Genomic DNA, 25,362 nt, shown 5'->3' with positions numbered 1-25,362 from the left:
CACTTTAAAAAATGAATTGGAACAATTTTCCTTTACAAACACCCTGAAATATTTTGTCCCTACCACTCCAGTTTTCACAGATCAAACTCAGTTTCCATCTCTCGTGCAAAAGGAAGCCTTGAGTATTTAGTGATAACTGCTAAAAAGAGAAACATTTTAATGTAGACCATTGTTTGCTTCTTTCTAGTTTTTTAGTTGGTCTTGAAATATGCAAACTCCACACCCCTAACACAGAGGACGTGTGATTTTAAAAGCAAAGAGAGAGGCATCTGGAGCCTGAAGGGAAAGGTGTATATGCTCCAGTGATCTAGCACTTGGCAGGGATAAAGGTTCTGATTTTTTTTTTTTTCCTGCAGCTCCAGCATTTTGTGTTCCTGGAGGGTAGGAGGAGTGTGCGAATATGGCAGTAAGAATGCAAGCGATCATGCAGTTTGTGGGATACCACTAATTCTCCTTTTTTTGTGTGCCTCCTTACAAAGGAGGTTTTTGCTTGTTTGTATTGTGGAAGACCTAGACTCCTAGTGCAATTTTGTTGTTGTTTTTGTTTTGTTTTTGCAAACACTAGATCTTTCCAGACTAACTTCTTAACCTACTAGTAGCAGAGTTCAGAGCTGTCGTACAGTAGCAAGAAAGCATTTTTTATTTTTTTTTCACTCTTCCTGCCTGGATGGCAAGACATTTCTGCGATGGGGGCCTGATCTTGGATGGAATGATGTTTTTAATCCTGGGAAGTCTGTGGGATGCTGTGGCCAAGTGGCTTTAAAAGGCTGCCTGTTAACAGCACTGGGACACCCTTGTGTTGAAGAAGGGAATAAAGCGTTTTTGTGAATGCGTGTTTTACCCAGATAACCGACGAGTCTCCTTTTGAAGGTTTAAGGGATCGTCTCCTAAGGTTTAAAATGGTTTCTCTACAACATGCCAAGCTAGTGTGAATTGAAACTTCAGTGCTGGTTTGACCCAGGAGCAATGCAGCAGACTGCTACCTACTTGATTCATTTCTGATTTCCCTCTAGGGAGAACTAGAAAGGCAGTTACTGCAGGCTAATCCCATCTTGGAGGCCTTTGGAAATGCCAAGACAGTCAAGAATGACAACTCATCCAGATTTGTGAGTATTACTATCCAGTGTGGTTGCCAGTATGCTTTAACCTTCCAGGGGGAGGACTTGTTATGCTTTTGGGTGAATTGCTGTCCTGGGGTAGGGAAACTCTGTGTGATTTACCTGAAATTAATCTGGGAATAGAATTCATTCAGTGAATTATCCAGAAAATGTCGCTGATAGGTTTCTAGAATGGAGAAGCCATCTGCACCAATTTTTATTCTAAATTTATTACAGTCAGTTTTATCCTGCCAAGCAAACAGGGATCCTGATTTTGTTTGTTCTGGAGAGGTAGATGGTGGGAGAGAGACAGACTGAGAAGCCAGAGCTGGAGCTAAATGGAAATGGTTGATGCTGGCTGAGGGAGGGAGAACTATCCAAAATGTGTAGTGCATGAAACTGAAAATGCTCTGGTTGTGGGAAACCTAGGTCAAACCATAATTAAGTTGAATTGTAGGCTGCCTGTCTTTATTTACAGGTAAGTATTTGGTGTCTTGTTTGTTAAATCGTTGTCATTATCAGCAGGCATTGCCTATTGGCTGACCTTATGTTTTGCATAGAACTTGCCTGACCTGTTCTAAATTTCCTTTCCTGGATTAAAAGCACCAGATTTGCTTTTGCTGCTCACTGCTGTTATGCACAGAGTGAATATTAATGTTATTACTAATATCTTCCTCTCAGGGCAAGTTCATCAGAATCAACTTTGATGTCAACGGCTACATTGTTGGAGCCAATATTGAGACCTGTATCCTTTCTGTAGCCACTGAAAAGTTACAGGCTATAGAGTGTGGCAGGAATGATGCTTAGCAATCTCATCAGACCTTACTTGTGCTTGCCAGGTTGAGAATGTGGCAGGAGGTACCTTAATTTATGCTAGCAAGATTATTGTTGTGGTCTTCTGTTCCTTCATATACCATTTTGTGACTGTGATGGAAATCTCTTCTGAGTGAATGAATTCTAATCATAGGAGGCTGAGATAGCAACAAACCACGATAAGATGGAGAGCTTTGGAATTTCACACACCATTCTCATTTTTGTGCAGGGCAAGTCTGGATAGTTGGCCACTATTTCTCTGTTTATCAGTCTAGTTTGTCATATCATAGCCATCAGTCAGAGGTTCAGAGAACTGAGACTAGAAGCTCAGTGGGTTGGTGGCTGATAGTGATTGCTAAATCAATACCCCTGTTAATGGGCACAAGAACATCAGGTACTGCTAGTTTTCCTCCTGCCATAGAATAGGAAGTGATTTGTACGTCCTGCCATATGCCTTGACTCTCAGAAGATCTCCTGGAGAAGTCCCGTGCAATCCGTCAAGCCAAGGAGGAGAGAACCTTCCACATCTTTTACTACCTGCTGTCTGGGGCAGGGGAGCATCTGAAGAGTAAGTTTGATTGTTGTTTTAATAGCACCCGTTCCTTCATAGTTTCTTGCCTCTCCCTTTTAGGTATGGTCACTTCTTCTCTTCTTCTGCACGTGCATGTATCCCTTTGCCTTCCCCCTACACTTCTCAGTTCCTGAAAACTTGCTTCTCTGGTTCCTTCCTGTACTTGTTTCCTTGCCAGCAATGACTCTACACCCTTCCTTATCTAAATCACTGTCCTGTGTTTAGTCTCGTCTCGTATGATGTAAACCCTTCCAGTGCAGGCATGGTCCTACAGTGATGTACTCAGTGTTTAATTGAATGGAGCGAAATGTCTGGCGCTTAAGCAATCTAGAAGTCAAGGATGCACCTAGCTTTAAAGCCTCAGCCTAGTCTGTTCTTTAGTAGTTGGAGTCCATGTTGTGTGAGAGTGGCAAATTGATCTGGAGGAAGGACAGAACTCCAAGACTTTTCTCATAATTGCAACTATTTCAAGAGCTATATACTGACCTTCCTGTGACTTGAAACAAATGAGGTATCTGATACTGAAGACAAATTTAGTTTCAAGTTATCAGTGCTTTTTATACACGTAGGGCATAATGATGATTGGCACTTCTTTGGTGGAGTATTCCAGAAGGCAGAATAGAAAGAAATAAAGCAGAAAAATGTTCAGCTGTTGGTAAAACTGCTCTTAATCTCTGATTCCTCCAGTATCTGCTAGCATGTGCAAGTCACAAATTTGTCCTCAGTTCTAGCTTGTCTATCTATCTGTATATATTAAAAAAAAGCCATAATAACTTCTTTCTCCTTTTTCTCCTAAGCTGATCTGCTCCTGGAGCCTTACAACAAATATCGCTTCCTCTCCAATGGGCACGTTACAATCCCGGGTCAGCAAGACAAAGATATGTTTCAGGAGACCATGGAAGCAATGAGGATCATGGGCATCCCCGATGAAGAGCAGATAGGTATGAGTCCTCTGAAGGGAGGAAATGAAGGAGGGAACAGATCACATTTTTCTGGAGCTTTATTTTTGGTTTGGTTTCATTCTCGTGTGGTTTTTTGTTGTTGTTGCTTTGTGTCCCTCTCCCCCTAACTCTCCCCCTACCACAAAGTGAACAGTGTGCAAGTGGTGAACTTGGTAGCTTTGGAGTGCCCCACCTCAGGATGTACCAACACAGTTCATCTTAGAAGTGAAACAGCCAACGAAAACATACTTCTGTTTGCTGTTTTTGTTCCCAGTTTGAGGGCTGTATATCCACTTTATGAATAATACTTTCAAGATATGAGTGCTCCCTCACTTCCTAAATAATGCCTTTTAGGTGTTACATCCAGCTGGTGCTGGATTAATACTTTTATAACCTTCCTTACTGGTTTGGAACCAGCGTTCTGCCCAATCTCCGTTTCTAAATGTATAAGATCTTATAAAATAGGATTTTTTTCCCATATATTGCAAGCATCCTTTTTTTTCCTAAAGGTCACTGCTTCTTTTGCTGGATGCTGTAGCTCTGGTGGCTGTAGGGGATATGTTCCTATGCCTTAGCTATTGCTCTTCACAGTCCAGTCTGCTCTTAATCCGTTCTTTTGTTATTCATAACTTAATACTATTCTTGAAATCCTGAATCATCTGAGACTGAAACTGCTATATGGAGGTGAAGACATGTTTGCCTAAACAGAATTAAATAATTGGCAGCCCAATTTCTCATTCAGATGACCTGCTAAGCTCTTCTTTGAGTTTCTTTTTATGTATACTCCAGGGCATGTCTTTGCTGCCACATGGATGAGCTATTGGTTCCAACCACTGCAGCAGCAAAGATAACTTTAGTATTTTGTTCTTGCCATTCAAGGTGCAAAGTGTACTAATGTTCCTTCAGGCTGAAAATAAAAAGACACAGAGTAACTGGCTGGTCAGTAAGCTTGCTTAATTTGATGTAGCCTCTAAATGCTATCTATCTTCATCAATGAGACACCATCAAAACAAGTTGTATGCCAAATGCCAGGACTCCAGTTTCAGCTGCCAAAACAGTGGATTTCAAAACACTAGGAGCATATATGCTTCTCTTTTGTTAGTCCTGATACAGAATCTGTGGAGCCTTTGTTTGCTCTGCTATCAAAATGATACTGTTTTAAAGGAGCTGTTTCTGTATTAGGTAGAAATTAGGGGATGAAAAAGTTGTTGGCCCAAGATCTCTTTGCAAGTGACTGGCAGTTGACTCTGCTCAAGACAACTGGAAGCTGCTACGCAATGAGCTTTGACTGATACGTGGTAAAAATGGAATTGATGCTGTGACACTGAAATTGTGCTGTGCAGTGATCAAAGAACATGAATATATCATGTAACAAAGGATGGGATGATTCAGCGTGTGATTAGCAATAATTATGGTATAGGCACTTTTGCCCACATCCTGCTGCCCTTCATATATTGTAACTGTAATGTATGTCTGTATGGACTACAGACCTTGGTCAGGTAGCTGAAAGTAATACGAGGTTAAAGGAACACAATCTTCCTTCCCTTAATTGGTTTGTACTCTTAATAACCATTTCTTTCCTGTGTTTAACAGTAATCGTTGAAAAAAAATGGCAGATCTTGGCCCTCTAACAAAGAACAAACATTTTCAAAAAAATGTGAATGTTATAGGATGGGGCATGACCCTGGATCTTGTCTCCAGCTTTCCTGTAGCGAAGTTGAGAGTGGTTAAATTCCCAGGCTGCACAGTCTTGCACTGGAGGGACAGGGAAAGTCCTGTGCCCAGAATGGGAGTCATAGACAAATTACTTACGTGTGGTGTTTTTTTCTGAAATTCCAGATAGATCTTTGAGAGAAGCCTCTTGCCTTTTGACATGGTTAGCTAGGCCGTATCAGGGCTTTTGCTGATGTCTGACACTGAGCTATTATTGTTTCAAAAGGTCTGCTGAAGGTTATCTCAGGTGTCCTTCAACTTGGCAACATTGTCTTCAAGAAGGAGCGCAACACAGACCAAGCCTCTATGCCAGACAACACAGGTAACCTATCTCCTTTCCTCACCCCAAAGAAAGCCCCACAGAAAAAAAAAGCCTACGGGAAGTTCTTGCAGGTAGAAAAATAAATTACAGTTTGTAAGGAATGCTGCAGTCCTGTTTTTCTGTCAGGTGAGTTATTTGTCAAAGGAGCTGATGTGCTCCTTCATACAAATATTATAAATAACAAACAAAAAACAACAAACAAACAAACAAAATAAATAAACCATGGGCTTGCAGCAACCCATGGGCAGGAATGTGGCACTGGTCTTTTGACAAGCATAGGCAGGAAGTACACTTGATGGTGACCAGATGAAAAGGATTACTCTACTGGAATACGTAGAGTGTAGCCTTATCTTAGGGTATCATTATAGATGTACTGCAGAAGTGTAAGAGGTGGCTAATTGCTCTTCAAGTGTTTATATTTTGGGTTATTATAGAAAACATGCTTTAACTGGCATCTTGGGGAGGAGAGTAAGCCATTTGATTTCTTTGGCTCTTTAATCTGAAATAGAGTTGCAATCTGAAACAAAGAGTTACCTCGAAAACTAATTAGTAGATGAAGACAATGCAATTAGCTTGATTAAGAAGTCAGTCACTTGTGGTATCTTTAAATTGATTGTAGGCTGAGCTTTCTGAAGCTTCCAGGTTATGCCTTAACAGTACGAGAATACTGTGTCAATTTTACTCCTGTGGTTTCCAAAGAAACTCATTAACCTCTGGTATGGGTAGCAAGAGTTTTTAGGGGAGATTTTCATCTTCCTGAGGATAACTTTCTTTGTCTCATTAACCTGCTCTTCACTTAATGGCTTTTTAAAAGCAATTACACGACTGCCTTGGGAATACAGTTGCAGGAATGATTTTCTTTGTCTTTTTCTGTAAGAAAAGCAGTAACAACAAGAAAGTTAATGTATTTGTTATTTCCTCTTCCTCTCTTTAGCTGCTCAGAAAGTGTCTCATCTTCTGGGTATCAATGTGACGGATTTCACCAGAGGTATCCTGACTCCTCGTATCAAAGTGGGACGAGATTATGTCCAGAAAGCTCAGACCAAAGAACAGGTATGCATTCTGTATAAGTGAATGAGTACTTTTGTCTTTAATTTTGCTGATGCAAAGCTAACAAAAATGCGTAAAAGGTTTCCGTAGCATTTAATAGTCATCTTCAGGGCTGCAATGTACGGCAACCATACTTGAGTGAAGTAACATCTGCATTACTTCTAGTAATAGCTCTCTTGATCTGTATAAAAATAGAAGTCACCATGCCCCTGTAGAGCTCTTTCTCATCTGAGGAAAAAATGAGAGTGCGATTCCCATAATTTTAGTAACTGGCTGTCCCAGGGGAGTGAGCTGCTTCAGTGCTCTATGCAAGGATGACATTTTCAAGTTGCTGTAATATAGAAAACATCATTTTTGAATAGGTCAGCTGCTAGGGTGGAAGACCTTGTGGCTCACCCTTGAAACTGATTTTATGTTTCTTAATAGTCTTGAATCAGACTGCTGCTTGTTCCAAATAAAACCTGAGCTAGGAACTAGTAGCTTCCTAAAAGGAGCAAAACCTCTGTGCTTACTCCCTGCATGGCTTTTCTATAAACGCATCACTATGTGAACGCATCATTATTCTCAGTGTATATAAACATGCCACCGTAACATAAAAGGGATCAGAAAGAGAGTGAAATGTAGAAATAGTCACAAACTGCCTTTCTGTTTTGACGTTTACTGGGTATTGTATTTTTTGTGTCAATCATAGGGTAGCAGCGTTGAGGGGGAGAAGTAAGTTTCACAAATTCTAAATTGCAAAATAATTCTACTGCTTTTCTTTGGTCATATGTAAATGTGCTGTATTAGGGACTGGGTGTCACTTTTTCTTCCTTGAATACTGGGCTTTGGTTTTTCCAATAGACAGGATCCTGAAAGGTCTTTGACATGCTAATTTAATAAGAAATTCTTGACTCCTGTTCATGGAGTATCGCTGTGCCATCTGCTTTTCATTGGGAATAATTATGAAATGAGCTTTCTTTAGTGAGTTCGGTAGTGGAGAGATGATCTCAGTTAGGCAATTATATGCCAAAACCGTGTAATCTGCACTTTTGGATTATAATGCAACTTGTGATCTTTACCTTTCTTCTGCTTAGGCTGACTTTGCCATTGAGGCTCTGGCTAAAGCCACTTATGAACGTATGTTCCGGTGGCTGGTTATGCGCATCAACAAGGCATTGGACAAGACCAAGAGGCAGGGTGCATCCTTCATTGGGATTCTGGACATCGCTGGCTTCGAGATTTTTGAGGTAAGGAGATGTCAGGTCCTTGCACTCAGCACAGTTTACCATGGGGCAAGGACCATTGAAGGAAATTGCTTTAAAACTGGAAGAAAATACAAAAATTTTGGAAAAGATGTATATTCTGCTTTTATTTGAGATCCCTGCCAATATGAATTGTCAGGTTACTTAATAATGTGTTCTTTCTTATTTCATATATTCTGCAAATATTTTATCTCATTACTTTATATTTGTCATGCACATCACAATTGTTTTAACTTCATAGTTTCAGATGTTCGTGACTCTCTCTAGAACAGAGTGACAGAATGTAAGAGGTTGCTAGCCTACAAAAAAAGTCTTTAAAGATGTCGCAGAGTTATGGATCACCTCTGGACTTAAAATTTTGTCCTAGTAGTCTGTCCCAAAACATTTAAAAGATAATCCAATGAAACCTATTGGCATCATAAATAATTGTTAGTAATTCTTCTTGCTGCTGAGTTTTGGAAAGACAAAGCCAGGGTAGACCAAAACATAATCAACATATTCTGACCTGTGTATTCTCCATTCTGTGAGAAGTGTGAAAACTGGGGATCAGAATTTGTTTTCATATACAGCTAAACTGATGTAACAGTTTCTTGAAGAAAAGGCATAATATTTCGCCTTTTCCACTCTCCTGTTCCTGGCTGCACTCGCTCATACTGTTCGCCTCTCTAGCACTGCAGAAATTATTTTTTTCTTAGGGTTGCTTATAATTGAGTCAGTCTGCAAAGGGGGATCTGAGCACAAAAGTTGATGCAAGGTAAATGTGGCAGAGCAACAGCTGAAGGAAAGTTGAGGGAGAGGTGGGAGAGGTGGAAAAGGGGAAGTGAGAGCTCCCTCTGTAGGTGGCAGTGAACTGTTAGGCCAAATCGTTGTCTATGAAACTACATTTTCAGAATGTGGCATTGCATTATGCATGGTCTGGAGTAATAATCACAGGCTGCCACCAGAAAAGATCTGTCCTGCCATCCCCATTATGCCAGCCAGGCAACTCCTGTCGACCTGTGTTATGCTGAATCTAGCTCATGTGCAGCTGCAAGGTTAATTGGACCAATGTATTCATGAAGTGGAAAACTACTTTTGGAAAAAGTAGTGGAAAGTTGCTTTGTTTCTCTCTAATGAGGTTGTTGATCTAACTCTACCTTTGGTTTAATGGTTTGCTGGATCTCATGAAAATGTGAAGGGAGTGGAAATGCATGGTTAGGAATTACTGGAAGATGGAGGAAGTAGAAGAGAACCATTCTGTCCAGCAGCTGCATTAGATTAAGTATGGTCTAACATGAAAATACATCCTTGGTTATTAACCCTACCCATACAGTTTGAAGAAATCAGGATGTGTTGAAGAAGTTTCCTTCACTTTTCTCATTCTGATTTTATCTGTGAGGATTAAAAAAAGACTTTCTAGTCCATACGCTGTTACGAATCTGTCCTTAGGCTTCCATTGCCTCCTCATGATATGAAGAGGATGCGCCAGCTCTAAGTTTGTGAGAAAACTGGAGGCTTTTCTGCTCCTGGGTTAAGTAGCTGCAGTAATTCTGCTGCTGTTTACAACTGAACATTCTTCTGTGAAGAATGAGGAACAGTGTGTGAGAATTTCCCTGGGGATCGATGCAGTGATGCAGCAGCATGTGACAGGAAATACAGTTCATGAGCAAGAGGGGTTATTGCCAAAGGGCTGTCCACCCCAGAGATTTGACAGGACACTAGCTTAGAGTTGCTGAACAATCTAGATGTGGTCTTTATTGCTAAGGGAATAGTAGATGCATCCTCAAAAGCAACGGTTCAAATTTCTTTCTACCTTTTTTCTCCATTAGCTGAACTCCTTCGAGCAGTTGTGTATCAACTACACAAATGAAAAGTTGCAGCAGCTCTTCAACCACACCATGTTCATTCTGGAGCAAGAGGAGTACCAGAGGGAGGGCATAGAGTGGAATTTCATTGACTTTGGCCTGGATCTGCAGCCCTGCATTGACCTCATAGAGAAGCCGGTAAGAAGCTTGTTGTACTCCTGAGCAGCAAGAAATGGCTGCAGTAGTTGTGTCACTGGGACAAATGTCATGAAAGAGACCTTCTATAAAGTTGATCAGATTTCAGACGAGGATCTTGAGATATTATTAATAATTTCTATTAGTATGACAGTTGCTGTTCTGATACACAGAACAGGTGAATGTGATAGGGATCAAGTATAAGTGTCTGTTGGTTTGTTTTTTTTTTTTCCCTAGTCATTCAAAGGTGTTAATCATTGGTGTAGTCAAGTATTTAATGATGATTTGACATTTTCCTCCTTTTAAGGCTGGCCCACCTGGTATACTGGCCCTGCTGGATGAAGAGTGCTGGTTCCCAAAAGCAACAGACAAAAGCTTTGTGGAAAAAGTTGTACAAGAACAAGGCACCCACCCCAAATTTCAGAAGCCAAAACAGCTGAAAGACAAAGCTGACTTCTGCATCATACATTATGCTGGCAAGGTAAAGAATTTGTAGCTAAAATGTGAACATAAATAATGCCTGCTGTATCTTCCACTGCTTAGCTACTGTTTCTTACAAATGGCTACTTACCAAAGTGGCTAAGTACGGAAGAACATGGGAAACCACATGAGAATTTCACAAAGTGGTCCCACAGCTGTGGACCTTACAGAGCCTAAAGAGATTTGCCTGCAAGTTACATATGTGTAGCTGAAGACACAACAAACTGACAACAATTTAAGTATGTTCTCTGTGACTTGGTGAGATTGGAACTACTTTCCATAAACCTTGCATCAAGACTTCATCACCAAAAATGGTGATACAGTTGTGTTTTGATTCACACTCAGGATGGTGCACGCTGGTACTGCAAATCCGTTCCCTTTACTGACAGAACAGAACATTCAGCAGTTTGTTAGGGTTTGGAATTTGTAGGTGTGCTTGCTCAGATGACAAATCCAAGAATGATTAAGTCATCTGTCGATTGTGCAAACCTTGATGCTGCTTTTTTAGACTTCGCAAGACTTAGTGCATCTTGTGCTGCAGAAAGTTTATTGACATGTTTATCTTCTGCAGGTGGATTATAAAGCAGATGAGTGGCTGATGAAGAACATGGATCCACTGAATGATAACATTGCTACTCTTCTCCACCAGTCGTCGGATAAGTTTGTGTCTGAGCTGTGGAAAGATGGTATGTAATTAAAATTAATCTTATGTGTTTTCTCTTCCCTTTTTACATGGAAGAGTTTTTGGATCACCAAAAATCTGTTGCAACCCCTGTTGCTTTTTTTCTTGAAGTCTAAGCCACCAAGATGAGAGTTATCTGGTACATCCTCTGCTTAGACCATGGTATTGCATTAAAAGATCACTCTAACTCAAGAGAAAGGCTCACAAACGTCAACTTGCACTAAGCTTACTGCATATGTAGCAATTATTTTTCCAAATCAAGAATGTTAGGATAAAATATGAACGCATTAATGTGTCCCAGTAGTGTGCTTAGCTGCAATACTCAAACATAAGATCTGAGGTCGAATCTAGGTTTTCAGTCCTGCAACTAGTGTGTTCTTGCTGCAGTGTTGTTCAGTATTTTACTCTATCTTCTCTGGGTTTATCTGCTTTTGAGTCTTACTGTTGCTGTCACTTTCTGTCATGGGTTTTCTTTGACGTCTCTGTCTGTTGCAGAGATGCAGAACGTTCAGAGAGCCTATTTCTATCAACACTTTCCTATTCTTCATCTAGAACCAGGTGACTGAGAAACCCAGCTGTTGTGTCGTGTGTAATGCCATCCTAGAGCCATGCAAGAAATGCTTCCATTAACTTATCTTTGTCCCTTTGTCATACCTGCTTGTCTTTCTTGTTCATTTCCTTCGCTTTGTGCTAGTAGCTCCTCACGGACGTAAAACTAAAGCAAAACTCTCACTTTGCAAGTGGATACAAGACACGTGGACACATTCAGGTGCTTAAAGGTGCTCCTGCAAGTCTTGCATAGGAACAGCTAAAAACCAAATCCCTGTCAACTGTTTGAACATAGAGCCAGCAAGGCTGTATTTCATTGCAGGATTTGGAAGGAAGGTTTCTGAGACTGTGTTTAAACTGAAATTCAGTTTAATATTGATTGTGGTGCTGGGATTTGACTTCAGCTGCTGATCATTCGAAGATAAGTTAGTTCGGCAAAGGCATTTTTACTGCATGAAAAATGGCCATCAGCAACTTGTGCCTAGCAAGGCCTTTGCTGTGTGAGGCTGACACGCATGCCTTTTGGAACTGAAATGTCAGCTGAACCACAGCTGATCAGTTCTCATTTATTATTCTTAGCTGGATCTTCTGCTGCAAGTGACTGTCCTTTTTGCTATCTTGATGTAGATTGTAGGGCTCAAGTTTTTAAGAGGATTGTTCCAGACAGAATCTGGGACACTCTTCTGTGGATTTCCCTGTGATGTCATCTAGTAACATAACCTTCTTTTCTTTCTAAGTCAACCTTGACCCTATTCCAATAGCTGGTCTAGAAGTGAGCAATGGTAAACTAACATTAGCTGTAAATGCCAGTATCTATCCTTTCTTATTTCTTCACTTGTGGGGATTTCTCTTGACAGTTTTTATTTAATCAGAAGCCAACTGAGCACAAGTTATATATTTTCCAAAGTGAAGATTGGGAGCCTGAGTGTGGGCATTGACCAACCACTGAAAGTAGAGTGAGCTAGTAGCTTGCAGCCCTTAAGAAAATGGACTTGAGGGTGTGGGAATTTACAGTGATACAATTGGTTTTGGTTGGGTAGGTGAATATTTATCTCTGTGTCGTAGTGCAATGGGAAAAAGGAATGCTTTAGTTTGCTCTGTCCCATGCTACTCTCAGATCTAGATGGCTTGTTTTGAAAAAAAAAAAAAAAAAAGGATCTTGCAGTCCACCCATCACGATGATAGTGCTTCTTCAGTGCTTGGATGTCACAGTGGCATAGTGGAGAAACTGTTGGGGCAGGGAGTTCTGACTTTCTCCTAGTGGTATTGTTCATGCCTGTAAGTCATAGAACACTTGTACTCCAAATTGACTCAAACAGTGGTGTCTTGAGGTTTGGTGTCTCTCACGCCTTCTACCATGTTTGCTCAGTTAACAAGTAGCTATGGCTTTTCTGATCACCAGTCATGGCGGTTCTGCCTGTGACTAAAGAGTCAAATTGAGCTTTTTCTCTAGCTGTGGGCCCTCCTGGTTTAGAGTTAACTAATAATTGACTCTGTTGGGCTAGCAGCTGAAACTCTTTGTTTGTTGGTGGTTTTTCATTATAACCTAAGCAAGTGGAAGCATCTGAAACACACTTCTAGATTGCTCTTCCAGATCTGCCCTCCAGAGCATCAGTAGACTATGGTTGGGAGTAAGTTTGATTCCATCACTCAAACTTCCAGTAGTGAGCTATTGCTTTTTTTCCTTCCTGCTCCTATCCCTGCACAAATTCTGTACAGGAGTCAACATCTGTGTAGAGATGAAGCAAAAAGGATCCTGCAGCTCCTCTCATTTATCCCGTTCTACCCAGATGTTCTTTGTACATTCCAATGTTTCCTTTGATTGTGGCAGAACTTAATGCAATTTCCTGTGCTCTCTTTAGTTGACCGTATTGTTGGGCTGGATCAGGTGGCTGGTATGTCAGAAACAGCATTGCCAGGAGCCTTTAAGACCAGGAAGGGCATGTTCCGAACTGTGGGACAGCTTTACAAAGAACAGCTGGCTAAACTGATGGCTACCCTGAGGAACACCAACCCCAACTTCGTCCGTTGCATTATCCCCAACCATGAGAAAAAGGTAAAGGAGGCTATAAAAAAAAAGGGAAAGAAGTGGGGTGTTAAATCCCTTTCGTAAAGCCGTAATGGTATTTATTATTTTTTTTTCCTTCTCCTCACTAGGCTGGAAAACTAGACCCCCACTTGGTACTCGATCAGCTTCGCTGCAATGGAGTGCTGGAGGGAATCCGTATTTGTCGCCAGGGTTTCCCCAACAGAGTTGTATTCCAGGAATTCAGGCAAAGGTAAAGACTGGAAAAGAACCTAAATTAGTCTTTACCTTGATGAAGTTAAGATATAAGTTTGAAAACTGAAGTACTTTATTGCAACTATATTGTTACTGCCTTTCAAAACAGTGGCAGAGAACATCTGTCCCTTGCTATTTCCTGGCACAAAGCCTCCCCAAAGCATCTTTGTCTTCTTTACTAAGCATGTAGTTAAGGCGAGGGGTAGAAGACCCCATCTGAGACTACTGCTTCATATTCTGTTGTCTAGATGTGCATTTTTTTAAAATTTTAACAACACCATAAGCTGTCAAAATGCCATGGAAACTCATTACTGACACTTTTAATTTTTAATTTTTCTGTGTAACTAATCCGATACTTTCTACTCTTCAGATACGAAATCTTAACTCCAAATGCAATTCCCAAAGGATTTATGGATGGAAAGCAGGCTTGTGTTCTGATGGTAAGGCATTCCATGAACTCTACTCAAATAGAATAAGCTTTATGCATGTGGTGGGGAAATTGGAGTTGTGCATTCCATAGGCGTGTTAAATTTGTCTTCCACTCACAGACCGAAAGTCTAAAGACAAATGTTTTGTCTGAGAGAAGGAGGGTGCAGAAAGCTGTGTCTTGGCTTCACAGTTGGAGGCTCTTGACTAGCATGGGATTTAATAATCATAAGCAAAGTGGATCCTTTTGTTTCCACAGATGTATAGACTTTGAGATGCCAACAGTGTTCATGGAATCAAAATGTTTAGAAGCATTGTTATCGTTAGTCATGTACTTTAAGTACAAGCTACAACAAACTTTTTGTAATGGCCTGCTGATGACAAGTGCTTTCAGTGAAGGCTCTCATTAATTTCTGCAGAACTGCCTGCTTCAAAGGAAAAGCTTTGGCTTTGTAGCGTGATGACTAGGGGACACTGAATTGAATTTGACTATAAGGGATTCCCTTTCATTCTGGCTCAAAGGAATATACTTTCTTCCTCTTGACTGGTATAAGCATGGACAATAAATCCCTTAAAGGAAGGGAGAGTTGGTTGGGGTTCCTTTAAAATTAGGGCTGGGAAAAATTAAATAGGAAGGATCAACAGATGTGTTCCCTTTAGGAAAAGAAGAGTACCCTTGGGATGAGGCGTATATTCCTCACTGCATCCTTGTAGTTCTGGATCCTAGATGTGCTGTTGTATTAAACAATGCCTTCTATCGTACTTTCTGTCTTTTGTTGCCTCTCTTTCATGCTGTGCTTGGCTGAGCTCCAAATCCTGTAATTGGAACAGGGCCTTTGAGGAGCTAGCAGCTTTAGCTGGCCAGAGTGGCTTATTGTGGGGAAGAAGGGGCATCTTGCAGTGGAGAGAGGCATATATTCTGTGATGTTTTACATGAAGCAGTCTGTGCAATAGATATATTCTTCTCTTTTTCTCATTTTAGATCAAAGCATTAGAGCTGGATTCCAACCTTTACCGAATTGGACAGAGCAAAGTGTTTTTCAGAGCTGGAGTCCTTGCTCATCTCGAAGAAGAGAGAGACCTGAAGATCACAGATGTTATTATTGGTTTCCAAGCATGTTGCAGAGGCTATCTGGCTAGGAAGTAAGGACCATATTTTATAAAGTACATTGTAAACATGTGCTTGTCCTATTCAGGTACAAGTTTCTCTTGAAAAACAAACAGACTACAAATTATTTTTTGTCAGAAGGGACGTTATTTATTTATATATTTATTTATTTTATGTAGCAGCTGATAGTTGGTTCACAGTTTTCCAATCTCTGTAATGCTGACTTCTAGCACCTCCAAGAAACTGTATGTGCTGCTGTCTTACATAGAGCAATAAAGTCTGTTCCTCTCTGTAGGAACACTATACAGCAGATGTAGTTTTTAGTGGGAGAGCTGCAAGCTGCAGATGTGCCAATGAAAAGGTCTTAGCACCGTACAGATCCAGTAGGTACAGGGATTTCTCTTAAACTGTTAGATAGGTCTGCAAATGGTGCAGTTTGAAAAGCAAGAGTAATACCTGTCATGAAAACACACCTCTGTTTCAGTTCTCCTTCTGTGAAGTGAAAATAATGAGGCTATTAAGATTAGAAGGCACTGGGGAAAAACTTTATTAAATAAAGAGAAAATTGAATAAAAGAAAAGATGATCAGTCTTACCTAAGCAGAAGAAGACTTAAAAAGCTAGGGGAAGCTCACTGCAAATTTTGTTTTGCTTTTTTAGGAGAGAAAATCTAAAAATATAATCTAGAGGTATCTGTGAGAGGTCTTGGTTGAGAGAATTGCGTGCCACTGTAGGTTCCTTTGTGGTCTGACCTCCACTTTTCTTGCAGAGCCTTTGCCAAGCGCCAGCAGCAATTGACAGCCATGAAAGTGCTTCAGAGGAACTGTGCCGCCTACTTGAAACTGCGGAACTGGCAATGGTGGAGGTTGTTCACCAAGGTAATGTATTTTTTTTCCTTTGTAATTTTGGCAAGAGGTTATGGTTGTGACTTAAGCTTCTCAAGTTGAACCAGAGCAAAAAAAAAACACTTCCATTACAATTGGTCTGGCTTGCAACTACACCTTGATTCATTTAGGTGGAGAATATCATAAAGAATTTTATATCTATGCAGTATGCTTGCATAAACCAAGTGCAAGGCTATGTACAAGTAATGTTGTGGAAAAGCAGAAGTCATCTTCTGATATTTTATGCCTAGAAGAGGATTGCTTGCTTCGGTGGTACAGAACTTCAATGAGTTACTTACTCCATGGCTAATAAATTTGACTAGCCAAAAATTGTTAGAGGGGAGTGGTATGCAATCTCTTTCTCTAGAGTTGTAAAAGCAAAATGAAAGCACTAAGATCTGATCTTGCTGTTAGACTGGTATGTATTTTATCTTTATAAAGACAATGAACACATGAAGAGACCGTCTTTTAATTTAATTTAGATTTATGGGATTTCTTGCTCTTTAAATATGGAGACTTTGCAGCTAAATCAGAGTTGAGAGCAGAGATTGCTTCTTCCTACGAAATGACTTCTAATGTTTTTTGATGGGGGAGCACAGAGATGGGTGGTGTTCGTATATTGTTTATATTGACCTACCTGTGAGCTGTGGATTGCTCTCCTGCACGGCAACTTGATTCAGTTCTTGCTGTTTTTACTTAGTCCTTGGGGTCATGGAATTCACCCATCCCTTTCCTGATGCATCCCATCCTGGAGGAAAGGTAGGGCAGGAGGAGGGGGTGTTCCTGGCAAAACAGATGGTATCTAGTCCTCTGTGCGTCTTCCATTGTTCATGACAAAACAATTGGTCAGTCCTTCAGATACGACACATACCAAAAATGTTGTTTAATAGGATGCTCATCAAGTACAAGAGCACGTCTTCATGTTCTCTGTGTTCATGAAACACATCTCATCCCCTTGGTTTCCCTTTCAGGTGAAGCCCCTTTTGCAAGTAAGCAGGCAGGAAGAAGAGATGATGGCCAAGGAAGAAGAACTAATAAAGGTTAAGGAGAAGCAGCTAGCTGCAGAAAACAGACTGAGTGAGATGGAGACCTTCCAGGCCCAGGTGAGTTTGCAAATGTCATGTGTAAGCCTCATTCCCTCCACCAGGTCAACTGCTTTAAGACCTCCTTCTTTGCTTTACTGGTCTGATGATCAAGCTGCAGGATTCCTGCTTGTTGAAATATGTGACTCAGCTGCCATCTTGTTCAATGTCCCTTGCCCTTCTCTCCAGCTCTGTTCCTCTGGCATCTCGTTTTGTACAATGAATAACTATTGTTCTGCTACAGCCATTATGTGAAGAAAAATCTCCTTTGGCTGAGTATTATGGCAGGCTGATTGAATTAAACCTCATTGTTAATGGAATCCTTTTTGTTTGGAACCCAGAAGGTGGCAGCAGGATTTTTTTTTTTTTCTGTAGGGATAATACTTCTGTTATTTTTGCAGGGAAAAACTAAACAATCTCCTTATTTCAAATGGACACAGTCTCTAGAAGTTTGTTAAGGCTAGTATAATAATATGTGGCTGCTGTGCATGGTTTGTGAACAGGACCAGACACTTTAAAACTGTATTTTGACTTTTAACCTTAGAATGGCAGCAGAAGACAGCTGCCAGTTATCATTAAGATATAGCTGCAGAACACAGGGCCACATAACTTCAATTAATACAGGTTGCTTAGTGATTTGGTAAGTTGGAGTTTGTCTTATGGTTATTTCTGGCTTGTGTCTAATGTAGCTTATGGCAGAGAAGATGCAACTGCAAGAACAGTTGCAAGCAGAAACTGAACTCTGTGCTGAAGCTGAGGAGATAAGAGCCCGCCTGACAGCCAAGAAACAAGAACTAGAAGAGATATGTCATGACCTGGAAGCAAGGGTAGAGGAAGAGGAAGAACGGTGTCAACATCTGCAGGCTGAAAAGAAGAAAATGCAGCAGAACATTCAGGTAATACACTAGAAATGCCATCTCTTGTCAGGAAAGAGGATAATAAGGGTTAGAGTGGTTATTTTGTCTTCATTTGGAGGGAATCAGGAGAGAGAGGAGAACAATAAAAGAAGTAGCATAGAAAATTCTATCCATGGAAATAACAGGGCAGAGCAATTCTGTTGCTGTGCCTGGGGCATTCAGACAGGCAGCTGGAATGTGCTCTTCCATTCTTGAAGATGAAGGTTATAGCTACTTGTCAAATAACTGGCCAAATCTTTGAACCAGGTGTTTTGAGAACAGTAGCTTTATTCTTTGAAAAATAGTACTGTTTATTCTGTTATAAAATTTGTTTACTAGAATACCGTATGTTGCATCAAGTCATGATAGAAGTCACTTCTGGAAAGCATTAATATTACCTTGAAAGGAAGGGTAAAGAAACACTCAAAGTTCTAGTATCGTCGCTGTGCTGGTTTTATTGCCCAGTGAGCAGCACTGACAAATTCCTTGCTTTTCTGTGGGTGTTGTGAAGGAACTAGAGGAGCAGCTTGAAGAAGAGGAAAGCACAAGGCAGAAGTTGCAGCTAGAAAAAGTGACCACAGAGGCCAAACTGAAGAAACTGGAAGAACATATGATAGTTCTGGAAGATCAGAATCTCAAATTGGCCAAGGTAAGACTCCTACTGCTTCCTATGCAGGCTAAAGATGTTTTGATGGCTCTCCTGGAGCTACCCACCAAAGGCTGACCTTCCCCTTTTTATGGGAAACTTCAGAATGAATTCAGTCTAGTGAACAAAAGTGAGGAAATATTTTTCTCTTGCATTATGCCAAACACTATTCAGTTATTTCATAAACAGACTTCCCTTTAAGCTTTGAAAGGGCTGTCAGATCCAAATCTGTACATCACATCTGTAATCCTTAAAGAATTTATTTCCTTCCAAGTTTCCCTGTAGTAGGAGTAGGCACTAATGACACTGACATCTTTAAGCACGGTCAACTCTGGAAAGCCTCCTGTAATTCCAGCAACTGCCTTGACACTGGCTTCTCAATTCTGCAGGAAAAGAAACTGTTGGAAGACAGAATGTCTGAATTTACAACAAACCTAACAGAGGAAGAGGAGAAATCTAAGAGCTTGGCCAAACTCAAGAACAAACATGAGGCCATGATCACAGACCTGGAAGGTAGTATTTTTTTTATTTAATAAGACGTATCCTGCAGAGAACTTGCTTGTTCAGTTTTAGGTCGTTTCTTGTTAAAAATCTGTGGAATTCCAGTTTCATTTCTACAGCTTTAGTCTCACTACAGTTTTAGAGGGGTTAAAAACTAGTCTATAGTGTGCGTGCTATTGATCAGTTTGATAGAGCTGTTCAGTGGCTGGCTGAAGGTTATGTGCCTTGTCAGCTGAGCCCTTGGTCTAAATAAAAATCCTCACCAAAGCAGCAGGCCAATGGAGAAGAGAGGCTGGTTCTCTTTCTTCTCCTGCTGTGCAGGTGTCTCTACCTTTCTACTTCCAGCAGCATCGATCTGTCAGGGTTAGTGTGGGTTTTGATGCTCTGTTTGTGTGAGTTCTTCGGAGTGCAAGGTAGAGGCACTTTTTGGTTAGGTTAACACAGCAGGAGACAGCCGATTCGGTTGCAGTAAGGGGAGGAGAGTGGACCGTGTGTTCAGCATCACTTATCGAGTGCCTGTGTGCTGTGGGTGTTGGGAGAGACTGGCTTTGTGCTAGCTGTTTATTACAATGAAGCAGGGAAGGAAGTTTGAACGTAAGATGAGGGAGAGGAACATTGTGCAGGTATGTTTTAATTACAAGATATGATATGGGAGCCATCTGCATGTATAGATCCTAACAGAATAATGCACTGCAGCTAGTTTGTATGGTTGTATTACTAGAAAATATATTTGCTTAAATAGCTTTATTTTCTCTGCCTTGTACAATGTTCTTTGAATGACTGTGGGTCGTCTGTGCAACTTACTGTGTCTCCACCCCCATCAGAACGCCTGCGACGTGAAGAAAAGCAGAGGCAAGAATTGGAAAAAACTCGTCGAAAGCTTGAAGGAGACTCCACTGATCTGCATGACCAGATTGCTGAGCTGCAGGCTCAGATTGCAGAACTCAAAATGCAGCTGGCCAAGAAAGAAGAGGAGCTACAGGCAGCCTTAGCTAGGTGAGAACCTGACCTGTGGGACTGTCAGATTAGGAAGTATTTCTTCTTGTCTTGTGCCACTCTGGATCTGGGAGTAAGTGAAATCTGTGTATTTTAGTCTGCAGATTAAGATCTGTGTCCTTGGCATAGGAGTTCTTTGGTTGCTGTTCGCTGCCACACTGCCTATACAGAGCTAGTCTATGAATGCAGTGTGCACTGTGCGTGTTTCACTGGAGCAGTAGGACTTCAGAGCAGGTTAAAAAGTAGTGGCAAGACGTTATCTCTCTGTAGTAGTTGCTATATTCATCTGTTCAGTGAAGTGTCCAATTTCCAATGTAAATGGTGCTTTCTCTTCTGCTTTCTTCTGTTGTCAGTCTTTCTCTGTCCCCTTCTTTAAGGTAAGTAATTGTGCTCTCTCAAGTATTGGGAGTTAGAAGCTAGAATTTGTAGATGATGTATGCGTCAAAGTTTGAATGTAATCACGTAGAGCTGACCAATGCCAGCTTTTTTCTTGATTGTTCTTGGTAGGACAGGTGGTTTTCATTTATGTATGGTTTAAATCTGGCTCTGACCAGAACCCTATGTTGAACACAGGGTGGAAGAAGAGGCAGCTCAGAAGAACATGGCCCTGAAAAAGATCAGGGAACTCGAATCCCAGATCACTGAGCTACAGGAAGACCTGGAGTCAGAGAGAGCATTCAGGAATAAAGCTGAAAAACAAAAGCGGGATCTGGGAGAGGAGCTGGAGGCATTGAAAACTGAGCTAGAAGACACCTTGGATTCTACAGCTGCTCAGCAGGAACTCAGGTAACTCTAACACGTGGCTGTGCTGTCTTGTCTAGTTTTGGGTTTGTCTTTTTTAATGAAAGTTCATGCATTCAGTCTCTCACCAAAGCAAGTCTTTATCAGAGCAGGCTGGTTAGCAGCCTCAGTGACGACAGAAGGAGATGGTGTGCAAGCTGTAGTACGAGACTGCATTCTCTGATACGATGCAAGAAACTTAATGTGATCCCTATCCCTAGTGGTAGTGGTAGCCTGAAACATTCATGCTTTCACACCATTACATCTTAGGCTGAAAATCATGTTGTGAGATTGTATTTAAAGCTTTACAAAGCTAAGTTCTAATTTGGAAAAGTGTCTTTATAGCTTCTAGGATTAATGACACCATGGTGTTTTCCTGTATTAGAGATACTGTTTGTGGATACGAACATTGGTTTGATTCTCTCCTTGGCATCTAAATAAAGACTCTGAATTTTGCAGGTCAAAGAGAGAACAAGAAGTAACGGTTCTGAAGAAGACCCTTGAGGATGAGGCGAAGACTCATGAGGCTCAAATCCAAGAGATGAGACAGAAACATTCACAAGCCATTGAAGAGCTGGCAGAACAGTTAGAACAAACCAAGCGGGTAAGTGGAACAGGAAGCTCAAGACCAAATAAATCATTCAACCTCTCTGAAGTGATTAAAGTGATAGCTGCTCTGTAACAACATCTTAATGCTGCAGAAGAACATGAAGTGTTCATGATATTAGGTTTCTGATGCACGTGCTTTTCTTACGTTGGTAGATCATTTTGCACTACGAAGCAAATATGCAGTTGTTTTAAATGGTTGCAGTTGTTAATTTTTTTCATCAGACATGTTATACCAATCAGCCAATGAGTTGTCTAGTTCTTTTCACTGCTAGCACTTGTTGAGCTGTGCAACCTTTAATTTGGAAATCTGATGGTGCAAGACTATCTCCTTTATTGTTGTCTGCACTACTGTTAAATTGTTTCCTGCTTATCAGTGACAAGGTGTTCAAACTGTTTTTTTCTGAGTTAGCAGTCTCGGGCTAGCTGTTAAACACATAATATTAACTTGCTTGTTGGAATATCGTGGAGGGGAAAAAAAAACCTCAATGGAAGGATCCTGCTGTATCATCAGTCTGAAGTGTTTTGCTATGTTTTATTTTTCCTCCCCTCTAGGTGAAAGCAAATCTTGAAAAAGCAAAACAAGCTCTGGAAAGCGAAAGGGCTGAGCTGTCCAATGAGGTGAAAGTGCTTCTGCAGGGCAAAGGGGATGCTGAGCACAAGCGGAAAAAAGTAGATGCTCAGCTCCAGGAACTGCAGGTGAAATTTACAGAAGGTGAAAGAGTGAAGGCAGAACTGGCTGACAAGGTTAACAAGTTGCAGGTGAGTGGCATGGGTTTTCCTTAGCTGCTATTGCAGTCCAGGGCTGGAGAGAAAAGAAGGTTGTAGGGTGGTACCTCCCTGTGGGTAGTTCAAAAATCTCTTGTTCCTCCAGGGGATGAAGTTCCTACAAAAAGCACATCCACAGTTTGCTTCCCAAGGACTGAGCAAACTCCTTAACTCGTTGCCAGGGCAGGCCATCATGATTGATGTCACTTACGAGCTGCCCTGAAAAGATGCAGTAACCAGCTGCCATTTGAGTTTTTTAAGCCTTGGAGTATCAGCATGTCTGCTCCCCTTCGGTGTGCAGCAGTAGTGTAACCGTTCAGCTGCTTGTGAACCTCCTGTGACACCAACAGTCTGGTGTTACGTTACTAATTTGGAAGAACCCATCTTGATGCTTTATTATGTGGTTGATGGTGATGAGGGGCTGAAGGGCGACGTTGAAATTCAGGGTTTTCTCATACACTCCCAAAGAGAAACAACAAACCCCTCTGATTCACATCAAGTATTGCCTTCTGCTTTCTTTCTGAAGGCTGTCATTAGACATTTAGCATTGCTGGTGCATGCACACTCATCCAGAGTGTGAAAATGTAATTTGGAATATCTACATGCAGTCCTGAAGCAAATCACATAAAGCAGTTTAAAGACAGAAGGCTGTTGCACCAGAGGTGATCCCACTTAAAAGTCTCATGTGGACTCTTCATATTTCATCCCTGGGACTTGGGAAATGACACATTCATTCTCCTGAGAGATGATACACATCCCTTACCGTTGAAAAGTGCCTCAGTTTTCACTTTCAGGTCTCGTAGCCATACCTGGCTTTGCTCTTGATGATGCACTAAGCTGATTCTCTGGTCTCTCCTTCAGGTGGAACTGGACAATGTCACAGGCCTTTTGAACCAGTCTGACAGCAAGTCAATCAAATTAGCAAAGGACTTCTCTGCCCTGGAATCACAGCTTCAGGATACACAGGTGAGAGCTCGGGAAGCCAAGGCATCTGTATGCGTTGCATCCACTGTCTGCTACGAATGCATAAAGTGAGAAAGCACCCTGGACACCGTGAAATACTAGATATATGGCACTTCAAAGGATTGGGTCAGGCTTTTTTGCTAAGGGGCTGTATTGCATGGTATTGAGAGCTTTTCTACAGACACAAGCTCTTTATCTTCCTTCTGCTTCCTTAGTACGTGGAATGCATGCAACGTTCTGTATTTTAGGATTAAGATTCCTCAGGATTCCTCCTTCACCTTTCTGCTTGAGAGTTCTTTGTTGCTAGAACTGAACTGCAATGCTAAATTCTTGTCTTAGGTCTTCATAAAGTTTGACAGGGTTGTGGTTTTCTGCATGTGATTTGCAGTAAATTTAAAGTTAAGTTAACTGTAAAGTTAAGTAGAATACTTTATTCCCCAATGGATAATGGGAAAGTGATAGATTCAAATATTTTAGTATTTTTTCTAGGAAAAATCATACAGAATCTTATACATCAGGATAAAATTAAAAAATAGCTTGCTGTTACTAGAATACAAGTCTAAGATTGGTCTCTACAGGTCACTCAGCTCAAGTACTGGCAGTAAAAGTTAACAAATGTTGCTGGTGCCCCAAATTGGTAAATGGCCGCAGTCTTAGAATTCTGCTAAGAGCAAAGTTGTTCTTAACCATCCTAAATCACTTTAGCCTGTTCTCTGTTTCTTTGATATTTGAGTATGAGGGAGTCACATAGGAGAGCGCAGTCACGCTGTTGTTGGGAAAGCTTTTTAATGCTTTACGTGCTTCTTGGAGGAGTCCAGAAGGGACTGCAGTTGGCTGTGGAGGAAAGCAGGAGACAGTTCTTGTATGGCAAAGTATACTTAAATCATGAGAGTGTCTGAGAGAATAGGACCCTTCTTGATATTGTTTTTATACTGACTCACTGGAAGACAGTTATTTAAATTCCGTCTTCGATTGTCTTATTTTTGAAATAAACTGCATACTTAAACTCAACTTCAAAAGTACCTGCACAGAGCAGATAAGGATAGTGAGCCTTTAAATCCAAGGAGAGGTGCTGAGTTCCACTGTGGTGTTTCCTTTGTAGGAGCTGCTGCAGGAGGAGACTCGCCTAAAACTGAGCTTCAGCACCAGACTGAAGCAAACAGAGGATGAGAAGAATGCTTTGAGAGAGCAACTGGAAGAAGAAGAGGAGGCAAAGAGAAACCTGGAGAAACAAATCTCTATTCTTCAGCAACAGGTACAGTCTGCATCCCATAAACCAAACACTTTTGAGAAGAGAGGAAAATGTAAGTGCATTTACTTCCTTCAACTTGCACTTGAAGGAAGTAAAATCTAAATGCAGAATTGACATCTAGTAACAGAACCTTTCATGGGCAAGGGATTTCCTGCTGACTTGAGTGAGGGGAAATTGAGGTCTCTGATAACGATCGTGTGAACTGCTTGTGGATTTCTACTTATGAATTCCTTTGGAACTTATTGATATAGTATTATTGGATACAGATAATTCCTTCAGAAGTGAGCAAACTTATTTCCTCAACTCCTCTGGTGTCAGTAAGCCACATACAGTGTTATCTGTGTTGAGGCTTCACTTGCAATCTTTGCTGTCCTTCAGGCAATAGATGCAAAGAAGAAGATGGATGATGGTCTGGGCTGCCTTGAGTCAGCAGAAGAAGCCAGGAAGAAGCTGCAAAAGGACTTGGAGGGCTTAAACCAGCGTTATGAGGAGAAGATAGCTGCATATGACAAGCTGGAAAAAACAAAGACTCGCCTGCAGCAAGAGCTGGATGACATCACTGTGGATCTGGATCATCAGCGACAGACAGTTTCCAACCTAGAGAAGAAGCAGAAGAAGTTTGATCAGGTATGACTTCTGTCTCGGGCCATTAAGTAGGTACATCTGACTTGCCAGGTTGACCTCTAAGAATATCTAAGCAGTGCTGCTTGGAGAATGCATATTTCTTTCCGAA

At 41.1% G+C, this 25,362-nt stretch overlaps 1 protein-coding gene across 1 annotated transcript in view; it reads left to right on the top strand.

Annotated features, from left to right (window-relative positions):
* MYH9 (myosin heavy chain 9) overlaps positions 1-25,362 on the top strand; it is a 67,950-nt gene that overhangs the window by 35,697 nt on the left and 6,891 nt on the right. Inside the window, exons 6-31 of the mRNA XM_084306449.1 lie at positions 1,014-1,106; positions 1,779-1,842; positions 2,380-2,478; positions 3,279-3,422; positions 5,362-5,457; positions 6,392-6,510; positions 7,584-7,736; positions 9,560-9,733; positions 10,038-10,211; positions 10,782-10,896; positions 13,304-13,497; positions 13,599-13,720; positions 14,093-14,162; positions 15,131-15,291; positions 16,025-16,133; positions 17,111-17,242; positions 17,911-18,117; positions 18,629-18,766; positions 19,153-19,276; positions 20,089-20,260; positions 20,834-21,046; positions 21,500-21,644; positions 22,202-22,408; positions 23,276-23,380; positions 24,480-24,632; positions 25,008-25,256. Of these exons, the coding sequence (XP_084162575.1) occupies positions 1,014-1,106; positions 1,779-1,842; positions 2,380-2,478; positions 3,279-3,422; positions 5,362-5,457; positions 6,392-6,510; positions 7,584-7,736; positions 9,560-9,733; positions 10,038-10,211; positions 10,782-10,896; positions 13,304-13,497; positions 13,599-13,720; positions 14,093-14,162; positions 15,131-15,291; positions 16,025-16,133; positions 17,111-17,242; positions 17,911-18,117; positions 18,629-18,766; positions 19,153-19,276; positions 20,089-20,260; positions 20,834-21,046; positions 21,500-21,644; positions 22,202-22,408; positions 23,276-23,380; positions 24,480-24,632; positions 25,008-25,256 (3,732 nt within the window). The remainder of the gene's footprint in view (positions 1-1,013; positions 1,107-1,778; positions 1,843-2,379; positions 2,479-3,278; positions 3,423-5,361; positions 5,458-6,391; positions 6,511-7,583; positions 7,737-9,559; positions 9,734-10,037; positions 10,212-10,781; positions 10,897-13,303; positions 13,498-13,598; positions 13,721-14,092; positions 14,163-15,130; positions 15,292-16,024; positions 16,134-17,110; positions 17,243-17,910; positions 18,118-18,628; positions 18,767-19,152; positions 19,277-20,088; positions 20,261-20,833; positions 21,047-21,499; positions 21,645-22,201; positions 22,409-23,275; positions 23,381-24,479; positions 24,633-25,007; positions 25,257-25,362) is intronic.

This window comes from Netta rufina (assembly GCF_964035555.1).
Source record: "Netta rufina genome assembly, chromosome: 1".
Classification (NCBI taxonomy): Eukaryota; Metazoa; Chordata; class Aves; order Anseriformes; family Anatidae; genus Netta; species Netta rufina.
This window is presented reverse-complemented; position numbering and strand designations above follow the sequence as displayed.